This window comes from Neolamprologus brichardi, chromosome 5, assembly GCF_056152115.1.
Source record: "Neolamprologus brichardi isolate AB-2024 chromosome 5, ASM5615211v1, whole genome shotgun sequence".
In the NCBI taxonomy this organism is placed as follows: domain Eukaryota; kingdom Metazoa; phylum Chordata; class Actinopteri; order Cichliformes; family Cichlidae; genus Neolamprologus; species Neolamprologus brichardi.
Genome location: NC_142108.1, coordinates 11,664,408 through 11,676,668, shown reverse-complemented (window position 1 = coordinate 11,676,668; position 12,261 = coordinate 11,664,408). Strand labels below are relative to the sequence as shown.

Genomic DNA, 12,261 nt, shown 5'->3' with positions numbered 1-12,261 from the left:
GTGTCATGTTTCCTTCATATATGACATTTATTTCCTAAAATACAAATTAATGAGCAACTTAACTGCCCAAATCTAACAAACACGAGGGGGGAAAAAGTGGCTCCAGACAGGTTTTTATCTCTTGTCTCAAGGGGTGAGTTTAAAATTCACTAATCCACCTGCCTCCTAATGCAGGCCGTTATTGTTCCTTACAGTGCAGATCAGTCATGGAGTTCTTACTGTAAAGGGGTTACCCTTCGTTTTTGGACTTGACAAAGAGGTTTCTGACCGAGTGCCAGATTGTGATAAATTAGCAGTGAGAAAGGGCTTAATGTGTTGTTAATTATCACATTTAAAGATAAGGGTTTTTGCATTATTGAGACCATTTGAATGATAGTAGCTTATCAATCAAAAATAAAAAAAACCAGCAGAGAATTTACTTGATGCTGATAATTGTAAATTGGACAACTGTAATTACCACTGATCCAGCTATAGTAACCATATAACTATACATCAAAGCATCAGTGTGTTTAAAAAAATAAAAATCTGTATATCTATAAAACTGTGAAGGGATGTTGGAGCAGCACCATCTACTAAGCTCCATCCAACCTTATCATTTAACTCTATAATGTACTGCACATGTATTACTGGAGCCCTTTCTAATACTCACAGGTGTTAGGTATTGGAAACAAAAATAAAAAAATAAAAAAAATCTACTTGTGAATCTTTGTAAAATATATTTAACAGTATAGGATCATTAAGCCGTCTCTGTGAATTTTTTTTTTTTTTGCTGCTGAGCTAAACCAACCAGCATTGACCTCAAAGTCGGCGACTTTTATTTTTAACATAACCGATACATGCTGAGATGGGACTGCTGACACCAATATTATGTAGTAGCATACGTAACTCTGTGTTTAAATGTTAATGGGAGATACTGTCTAAAACACATCGCTGAGCAGCAGCTGCATTATCCCTGACACGTCCTCTTGCAGGTGTTCATCAAATGAGCCAGTTGTGAAATTCATCCTCCAAGCTTCTCTGCTGTTGTGCGAGCTGCAAATCAAAAATAGAAGTATGTTGCGGCGTATGTTGATTTATATACACAAAGCTGCATAGATTAGTGTGCATTAGGAGTTTTTTTGACAAAGGCAGCAGACTTCTTCCCAGAGAGTCATGTACACACACGTAGAGTTTGCTCATTGTATTTCCAGCACCACTCATGTACTAATGCTTCATTCTGGTTTTTTTTTTACTTTGTGCCCATGCAAATTATTGTTAAAGCCATTAAGTCTACAATTTAGTTTATGTTAAGTGTATGACAAAGTTAAATGTAATTGAATCGACTCCATCAAAGAGTCCATTCAAAATTTTCACGTCAAATTTAACTTTGATGAAATCGACTCATGCAATTGCACAACTGACCAACACCACAGCATTTTTTCATTGTTCTGTTTTGGTTTGTTAACTATTAGTAGACTGTGGGAAAGTGAACACAACAGGAGTGAATGTCATTTTGCAGTGTGAGTCTACACTGGCTGGTGCTTTCATGTTTTTCATTTCTATAAATATAAAACTGTCTGTTTACTGGACCAGTGTGAAGTCTTCAAAAATCATTTGTGCAATATTCTCTAATGTTCTATAACAGTATCAGAAGAAAATCTGCAGTGTACATATTGTACATGTAGAAACTGTCACTGAGAATCAAGAGCTGTAATAATGGGCTGTAACAATTTGTCGGTATCTAATTACTGTATATAGGAATGTGTGACTCTACAGGTCAACAGATTGATGGAGAAGGCAGAAAGCAGATTGCTTGTGAATGTGCAAAGTGTTTCAGTGCACTTAGTGTTGTTTGACGTGCTGTTGGAAAATACACAAATCAAACACAAGACAAACAAAATAAAGCTACTGTCACTGTGCTGACTGCAAAGAATCTAATGAGAAATGGTACAAAGAAGTCTGAATATTACTAAAAGGATTTCTTTTGGATGTAATAAAACATTATCCCTTGTCATCCAGTCAAATCATGTTAAGGCTTAGATAACAGGCACCATGAGATGGCATCTTCTGCTAAATGTATGACACACATAGGTTAGCTCTTATTTTTTCATGTATTTTAGATGTGATTTCATAAGGAGATTTTTGTTTGCTTGTTTGTTTAAAATAAAACTTCTCTTACCTTTAGTTTTGCCAGAGGGGAATACTGAGTAAATCTGCAGTCACTGTGACTTTCCAGCTGCCAGCTGCTTTACAATTCTTACTGGAATGAAGCCATTGTTAATGTAATTAGTTCCACCTGTGGCTATTTCTACTTTGGAAAATCAAACTGCAGTGAAGATGATGCGTAATCTGATTTGTCTGGACTCAGTATATACTTACCGCACACTTAGGAACACATTGCTACCATTGGGTTGGATCCCCTTGGCCTTCAGAATTGTAAGTTCTTCGTGGCACAGATTCAGTAAAGCGCTGCAAACGTTCCTCAGAGGTTTTGCTCCATGTTGAAATGAAGCATCACACAGTTGCTGCAGATGTCAGTTGCACCTCCATCATGTGACTCTCATATACGAATTAAGCTCTACTGAATCTGCATCTGGTGACTGTGGAGGCCATCTAGGTACAGTTAACTATAGTCATGTTTAAGAAACTAGTTTGACATGACATGGCTGGTGCATTAGCCTGCTGTAGTAGACCACAGTGTAGCTTTATAAAAGGATGGACATGATCAGCATCATTACTCAAGTGCGCTGTAGTGTCTAAATGATGCTCAGTTGGTACTAAGGGGCCCGAAATGTGCCAAGAAAATATCCCCACACCATTACACCACAGCACCAGCCTGAACTATTGATACAAGGCAGGATGGAGCCATACTTTCATGTTGTTTACACCATATTCTGACCCTACCATCCAACTGTTGCTCCAGAAACAGACTCATTGGACCAGGAAAATTTTTTCTCATTTTCTGTCATCCTAATTTGGCTAGGCTGTGTAAAATGTAGCCTCACTTTCTTCTTCTTAGCTGATAGGACTGGCACCTGTGTAGAGCTCAGCCCATCTGCTTCATGGTCGTGATCTTCTGCAGACATTGGTTGTGAGGAGTGGTTATTTGAATTACTCTTCCCTTCCTACTAATATTATTTCATCATCATTTCAACCTACATTTGAATACATATATGTCTGTGAAGGTTCTCAGTCATCCAGGTCATCGTAGTCAAAGGAGCTTGCAAAGAAAAGCGTCTGGACTTCTTTAAGTTGCTTGAAGACGTTTCACTTCTCATCCGAGAAGCTTCTTCAGTTCTAAGGTCAAATGGATTAAGATTTAAGAAACTTTAAGGAAAGCACAGTGTCTTTAAACATAGTGAACAAATTCCAGGGCAAAAGATGATTGTCCTTTTCCCTGTAACACGCTTTGTTTGTTTCCTCCCTCCTGGCTGGTGACTTCAGATTTCTCTCACCATGTCTCACAAAGTTAGTGGGAAGTTGAGGAAGACTGCCACACAGCAGCACAACAAGATTACACCATGCCAGCGACTACAACACAAGGCAAAATTGCAGTGGGTGTAAATGACTTCTGAATTAAACCCAAGTGAAGCAACAAGATTTATAGGTCAGTGAAGGCGTTGCATCGTGTCAGCACTGTCAGCAAGAATTTCTCACATATTTATGCGCTCTCTTTGCTTTCCAACTTCCACACCTGGGTGAAAACCTACAGTCAGATGCTTTGAGTACCAGTGTGAAAAGCAGTCCGAGGCAGCAACGGAGAAAAGCAGAAAACACTCCCTTTAAAAGAGGCTGGCAGATAAAACTGTTCATGTTTGATATCTCCAAACTTTATACAAACTAGTGTTATGGTTTGTTCTTAATCCCCCTCTGCAGATGTATTGTTTTTTAGCTATTGCTATACTGGCATCTAGCAGAGAGCTGATTTAGTGTGCAGTGCTGCACTCTACTGGTAGCTGCTCAGAAATAACTCTGATGATAATAATAAAGCTATCTACAATCAGAAGCATCACAGGACTGGGAGGACTCAACAGATAACATTTTTGTTTGCTTACATGGAACCAGAAGATACACGCAAGTCTATGCAAACTTTCCAGTTTGATACTACTGGAAGGAGGACAGCAGGAATGTTGCTCCTAATCTTATTTATGCTATTGCAAATTTGGTCCTTCTGCCAATACGTCAGATCTCAGGGCGCACGAGTGGAAAGTGAGTTCAAGTAAAACATTAATATGAACAATTAATCAGAACACACACACACTGGCCACTCCCTTAGGTACATCTGTTTGAGCGTTTGTCAGGAAAAATATTTAATAGGCCAATCACATTCCAGCAACTCAATGCATTTAGGCATGCAGACACGGTCAAGATAACCTGAGCTGTTGAACCGAACGGCGGAATGGGGAAGAAAGGCTACTGAAGTGACTTCCAGCGTAGCATGGTTGTTGTTTGCAGAATGGCTGTCTGAGTTTCAGAAACTGCTGCTGACCTCCTGGGATTTTCCCCAGACAATCACCTCTAGGGTTTACAGAGAATGGTTTGAGCTGCTAGGAAAGGAACAGCAACTCAAATAACCACTTGTTCCAACCAGGGTATAGGGCATCTTTGAATGCATATGTTAAAGCAGGTGGGATAAAGCAGCAGAAGACCACTCTTGTCAGCTGGGAACAGAAAACTGAAGTGACATTTTAACAGGCTCACCAAACTTGGAGAAGAGACGACTATGAAAAAAAAGAATCTAGATCTCAATCTAGTCGAGCACCTTTGGAATGTGGTGGAATGGGAGAGTGTGACGGAAGAGTGTGCAGCCAACATTACATCAATATACACCAGAACCATTGAACCTATTCAAGGAAGAATTAAGGGGGGAAAAATTAGGTTCAACCTGTTACCAGCTAGGTGTAACTAATGAAATGGCCAATGAGTGTGTATGATGACTATAGTTAAACTTGACTCCTAGGTTATCACACTTTAATATTCCAGAGTAATCAGCTTAAATCAATAGATGCATAATCCCCGTACACTGGCAGTAAACAGCATTGAATGGAAAGATACTCAAATGTATATTTAGTCACAAAAACTATCCTATGTCCTCTGGAAATATTTTAAGACAAAAACAACTAAACAAAGATGCTAAAAAGTCATAAGATGGAATCATTGCGGTCGCATTTGTATACGCAAATATGCTTTGATTTTTTTAGGGGTTGAATACTGCATACTGCAAAAGTACATCTTTGGTGTGGCGCATGTATATATATGTGTGTGTGTGTGTGTGTGTTAAAACAATAATTCAATGAAACTCGAAAAGATTTTCAAATTCTTTTTTTATTGAATCATTAGAAAAATTACAAAAAGAAAAAGCTTAGTTGCACTTTTAACTGACAATGTGCAAATATACATTCATTTTTTATTTGCTTCATCTTTTTGCTTTTGTTGCTGGGTTTAATGACATCATCGTACAGCACCAATAACCATGATTTCCTAATATCTGCTTTATTGATTGCCATCAGCAAATCTTTAGCATTCACTGATTTTTATCCATCACTGTATAATCTAGTTTCCTAAATTTAAAGATACAGTGCTTAACAGATGCTTTTAAAATTGATTAAGCAGTCATTGACGAAACAAAAAAAAACAAACATTATTTTAGAAATGCTGTCAAAAACCTACTTAAAATGAATGAATTCACTGAACTTAATTTGAGCCAGCACTAACAACTAATCTTTCTGTTCAGGAACACAGGTAAATAACTGTCATTTGGTCTCTTTTTCTTTTAAGTGCTTTACTATTGTTTCAGAATTTTTGTAAAACAGCAAATTTGAAAATTCATGGATAACATGAAATACACTTTAGCATTAGAAATATAATTTCAATTAAAACCCTTGTCCATAATGTTGGATTAACCATTACATTTAAGTAAATACCACTACTGTTTAGAGTCATTTAGAAGAAACAAATAAGAAAATAAAATATATTTTACCAGCTGACATACAAATATTTTAATGCAATTGGCACATCCCTAATGGCAACACGTGTGTACCTACGTTTGAAGTTGTTCAGTTTTTTCCAGTGCAAATGTGTCATCGTGAAAAAAATTAAATAAAATGCAGACATAAACATAACAACCTGACAGCAGGTTCTTCATCATCTGATGGCTCAAGATATGTTAGAGTACCTGCATTTCACTAAACTGTTTTCAAACACTTGAATTTAGAGCTCGATCAAAGATAGCAAAATGTAATGAGTATGATTTAAGGTACATATGGAGTCAAAATCTTAACATGCTGGGTTTTGCAAAAGGGACAAATCCCTTTTTTTAAGAAGGTTTTTTTCCCCATTAAAAATTCAAAACACACCTAAACTTACTAAATAATGCTAATTAATCTAACCATTTTCACCTTACTGAGATATGCTAGAGCCTCCCAAAAGACAGCACTTAGAAAGACAATAAATAGACATGATTAGAGGCTACCCCACTGATTACTCAAAAGAATCTCCCTTAAGATCATGATGTAGTGAAGATCCGCTGGTATCATATTTTTATATTATTTGCCCATTATTTATTAACCCGTTCAGGGAGAGCATTTCAAGTAATACAATTATTTTATCACCACATATAAAGCCAAGGATCACTACATGGGCTCAGCCAAACAGGAACTTCAATGAGAAAGTGTTCTGTTTTTTTCCCTCTCTCTCATATAATAAAGAGGCTTAGTGTGTGATAACATGTCTGCCTGTGTGATAGCAAAACCCTGAACAGACATTTAAGAAATTAATACCCGGTTTGATTGTAGAGCTCTATGAGGTTGGTTTGGCTGGATTTAGTCTCAAACAGGTGCAACTTTGCCCTGAAAAGTAACAAAAACACGCACAATGAAAAGACATGAATTTGTATATGTCACTGAAACATTTCAGATATTGCACACAGTGTATAATACAACAATAATCTTTTAATCATTTTTTAAATGATTAAAGATGACTTAACTACAATAAGACTGTGGTTCAGGTCAAAGACAGACGAAGAATGACCGACGGATTCGAAAATCATCCAAGATAAAAGTTCATTTCATGTTGTAAAAATGCTGCATAACAAGGTCATCTGCAATTTCCTGTAGAGTAAGGCAGTATAGCCTCAGTAACTTTGCCAAGTGCGTCAGGTTTAACAAGTTCGATCAGGACAAAGTGCAGTGTCATTTTAATAAAACACCAGAAACATTTATACAAAAAGACTCTCTGACCCTTACTTTTCTCCTCTTCTGTAGAGCTTTGGTTACATACACTTATCATGGGTGTGAATGTCAAGGTAATTTGGGGCTTTTAATTATTTGTTTGAACTGTTATTTTACCAGGGTGGAATATCTGTACTGCATACATCCCAAATACCTTAAAAAAACAAAACAAGAATTAGGTGCACAAATTTATTTTGGATTTTCTCTAATCCACATAGGCCCAGAAGTGTGCATACAGGCTTAAATACACACACACACTAATATTTGGTTAAATGTCCCCGTAGCAAGGTAGAATCTCACATCACCTTTCACAATTTTAGTAGCAATCGACAAGCTTCAAGTTTGAAGCCATCTGCTATCAATCCGTTTTCTCTCATTTCAGATCTCTTTATTATGCTTTCTGACTACCTGTCCTTCTCATCATCCATTACACATCTATTCATTCCTTAATCTGTATTCATTTGTTTTTCATTTTGGATTTTCTCTAATCTACAGAGTCAAAATTATGAAAATCTTTTAGGTTTTAAAGGTTCAACAGTTTTGTTTCACTTGACAAAATTAAGGCCTATTAACTTCTTGTTTTTGTAATCATGACTAAATATAACTGATAGTTTCTCTTTGGCAGTATAAAAATGATTTGTTTGTCAGCACTTAGTGAATTGACCTATAAAATGGGAAAGTCCAAGGAAGGTAAGGTCTCTCTGAGCCATTCATAAACAACCGCTTATCCCAAAACCATCAATCCAAACACTTGTACGCAAGTACAGGTTATTTTTAGTTTGTTGCCACTTTGTCAAGGTCTGGATGAAGACCCATTCTCTCACTATCACATGAAAGGAAACTGACAGGATCACTGTCAACATAGCAGAGAAAGTTTACATCACCATGAACTGAGAGTACCAAGCTTGGACAAGCAAAATGCTTTTTGGAGAAAAGTTTTATGATCTGATGAGACTAAGACTGATCTATTTGGCCACAATGACAAGAGGTACAATTGTGGTTAGAGGTTTTCAGCTAAGAGACCTTTAACCAAATATTAGTGCAGGTGTGTGTGTGTGTGTGTATGCATATATCTATATCTATATATATCTATATCTATCTCTATCTATATCTCTATATATCTATATCTACATCTATCTATATCTACATCTATCTATCTATCTATCTATCTATATATATATATATATAGTGGCTCCAGCAGATCCCGGGAATAACATCGGAGATCTCTGTCCAGAAGAGCGCAGTCCTGGGAACAGCTAAGATACTGCGCAGGACCCTCAAGCTCCCAGGCCTCTGGTAGAGGACCCGAGCTTGAAGGATAAACCGCCCGCAGGGGCGTGCTGGGTGTTATATATATATATATATATATATATATATATATATATATATATATATATATATAGGGGCGTGCTGGGTGTTTTTATATATATATATGAGCCTGTGTGGATTGGAGAAAATGTAGGAGATATATGCCTTACTGTGATTCCACCCTGGAAAAAGAGCAGTTCAAAGAAATCAATATAAGCCCCAAATTGCCATGGTATTCTTATTCATTACAAGTGTATTTACAAAAACATATTGTTTAACCAATATTTGCAGTGGGACAATTGAAAGTCTACTTCAGCTGTCATGTTTTTCAGTGTCTGACCTCCAACCTTATTATGATTAACATCTAATACACAGAAAAATCTATTTGGAAATCCCAAGACGCCTCATTCTTGAGTTATTGCATTAACGAAAAAAAAAAAAAAGAAGAAGAAAAGGTTTCGACACAGTCCATCCGGCAGCTTGTCATTAATACCCCAGTCAACCTTTTTTGGCTGAGGTTTACTGTCATATTTAGACTTAAATCTGAAGTGACCTGAATCTTAAAAGTTTACTTACCCATCCACCTTTCTCAGTGACCCATTTGCCCACCCGCCTGTTGAGGAATGAAGCCAAGGCTGTCTTGACTTTCTCTTTCATCTCTGGGTATGAGTTTTTCAGATAAAGTCCAATAGCTGTTGAGGCCCGGATCAGCTGCATCTCTGGAGCAATGTCAGCTTTCTGAGCGACATGACTCTTACATAGGAGCTCCACGCCACGTTCAAGTGCAGCCTCTGTAGCCTGGGGTGAGAGGAGGCGGTACTTTATAAGAAGCTGGAAAACAAACATCCTAATAACTCTGACCACATCCACCCATCTTCTTCAACTGACACCAATACTTTATCTCCTAAATTATCAGCATACAATAGAGCATATTATATTAACCTCCTCGGACCTGGCATCCACATATGTGGACATCACATTTTGGGTTGTCTAGACCAAAGTACAAAAAAAGGGCCTGATATCCACGTGCGAGGACATTATACTGCCACTGTTCTATTGAAATTTAAAACGAATGTCCTCATATGTGGATCTCATTTTTCTCAGAAACAAAAATCAGGTAAAAAAAAAAAAAAGTCTGGTAATTCTTTGTTTCTACATTCATCAGGTCCCAATCAGCCCAAATAGCAAAGAGAAATTAAAAATGCATGCCATGAAAGAGTTCGGGTCTAGTTTAGTTTACCTTGGGAGAATGTAACTGCATGTTTTGGGTATTTATATTCATTCAATTGATTTTATTTAAAGGTGGCACACTTTGGAAATATGGGCGATCGTGGCTCAAGAGTAGGCAGTCCGTCTTGTAACCGGAAGGTTGCCGGTTCGAGCCCCGGTTCGGACAATCTCGGTTGTTGTGTCCTTGGGCAAGACACTTCACCTACCGCCTACTGGTGTTGGCCAGAGGGGCCGATGGCGCGATATGGCAGCCTCGCCTCTGTCAGTCTGCCCCAGGGCAGCTGTGGCTACAACTGTAGTTTGCCTCCACCAGTGAGTGAATGAATAGTGGAATTGTAAAGCACTTTGAGGTTTCTCAAAAAGCGCTATATAAATGCAATCCATTATTATTAAGTGTTAATATAAAGTATGGTTTATATTAAACTACATTATCATATTTTCAGCTCATCTTTGTTAGTAGCTATTATATAAGCCATGCACTAACCAAACACAGAGTGTTAGTTTTTTTTTTTTTAAAGCAAATATCTTAGTGCACTGAACATGACAACAGCTAGTAGACTGCAGTCAACTACAGTCAAATGCCTCACAGGGGGCAGATCTCGATTTTGAGAAAAACCCAAACCTTAGAGGAACATTTTCAGCACCTTGTTGAATTCATGAAGAATTAAGAACAATTGCTACTTCCTGGTCCAAACCCAAACTGCCTGGTGAGGGTTTTAGTTGCTCTCTAATTCTAAGAGAGCAACTAATTCTATCCATTTTTAAAATATTGTGTTTAATGTATTTCATGGTGACTCTGGTGATGATCTAACACCGAAATATATGGTTCAGAATCAAACTGGGACTTTAAGCTCTTCCCATTATCTAACATTCCCATGATGGCACAGGCTCAGCTGTTACAAAACCAAACTGGACACTGTAGATTTAGAAACTTAACACAGTTTACAATCATCCTGCTGCTGTGTGAATAATGACAAAGAGGACATTAAATAAGGATGTGTTTTTATGGGTTTACCTCTGTTGCTGCGGTTTTCTTCAACTCATCTAATGCTTTTTTAAAATTGGGGTCCTCATTCAGGGTATCGGCGACAGCTCTCAGTTTATCAGCGATTATAACCGGGTCAAAATCGTCTTTAAAAACACAGAGAAGCACACGGTTAATACGTTTGTCATATTAACACTGACAGTCATCCTTATATCGTACGTTAGACCTGCTAACAACAAGCAATGGACGAAGACACTGAGATGAACTCCGTGGGGTGTAAGAGGAAATAAAAACATTAGACTAAAAATACCAGACTCAAAACGTCTTCTTCATGTTTTAATATTATTTAATGTCTGCTAGGAGCGAATTTCGACTGCAACAGAAATAAAACAAGGAAACACTTTAATGCCAACCATTCAAAAATGAAAGCGTTCACAGTAAGCGTTTTAGCTTACTGTGGCTAGCTTACTCGGTTGGGTCGCCCGCCAGTGTAAAAGAAACGTTATATTTCACATACAAAAGCTGCACTAACCTGAACTGTCAGTCTCCAAATCATCACTTGGCATACGGGACTTCACACCGTCCTCGTCGTTAAACAGCCATTTAATTATCTCTTCTGTTTGCCACTGTACAATTTTTTCATCCGGCGCCATGGCTATGACTAAGTATAAGCAGCCGGAGGAGCAATAGTTGGCTAATTTCCGGTGTGCGCCACTCCCCTCTCACCATCCACGTATCCGTGAAAACACAGGATTAAAATAATACTATCCTGCTTACGCACAAAACACCTATTATGTTTTTGTGCAAATAGGCTACATTAAACGTCAAATAATGAAGTCTGTCACGTTTTACATTCTTCTTGCATCCTTCTTCCAGCATGATGTCCCTGACAGTCTTCTGTCCCTGACTCTGTCCCTGACAGAGTTTTCTTCAGGTTTTGAGGTTAACATTTGTCTGAACTTTTATTCGGTCACTTTGAATCTATTTAAAGGCGTACGGGAGTGGGATGGGCTGTACTGTGACGGTTGTGTTTTCTTCACTTTGAAAAATATTGCATCATTTCCTGGTGAAGAACTCAACCCTAACTAGCCTGAACCGAACAATACCCCAATCATAATTCAACGCTGAAATTAAACGTGTGTGAGGACTTCTATTTGGGCACCAAAAATCATTGGTGATGGAGATCCTTTATGGGGAGTTCAACAGGGTCGGCAGCAGACCATATGAACTAAACAGATAACTAACTTTCTTGGATTGCAGATACAGAGCAGGAGAGTCTTGGTTTGAGGGTGGGTCAGTAAACTCACAAGACACTAGGCTGGGTATTTGTCAGTGCAATATCCTTGACATATTTCCTTCTCCTTTTTTCTCGTAATATAGGGTCATGCTTTTCATTATGAAACTGTTTGAACGAGAGTAACTTGCTGTTGAAGTGTATCTGCAGAAGTCCGGGTGACTTTACTGGGCGGGCCTACACCCCGTCCATGCTCAAACACTCTTAAATTTCATCATAGTACCCTTAGAAATAAC

At 38.0% G+C, this 12,261-nt stretch overlaps 1 protein-coding gene across 1 annotated transcript; it reads right to left on the bottom strand.

The window, feature by feature from the left end:
- Positions 1-5,292: 5,292 nt before the first annotated feature.
- Positions 5,293-11,672, bottom strand: LOC148102726 (uncharacterized). Its single transcript, XM_087840653.1, has 4 exons — positions 11,264-11,672; positions 10,762-10,877; positions 9,093-9,314; positions 5,293-6,827 (listed from the first exon to the last, which is right to left on the bottom strand). Exons 1-4 carry the CDS (start codon positions 11,382-11,384, stop codon positions 6,807-6,809), a joined length of 480 nt encoding a protein of 159 aa, XP_087696779.1. The 5' UTR covers positions 11,385-11,672; the 3' UTR covers positions 5,293-6,806.
- Positions 11,673-12,261: the final 589 nt, after the last annotated feature.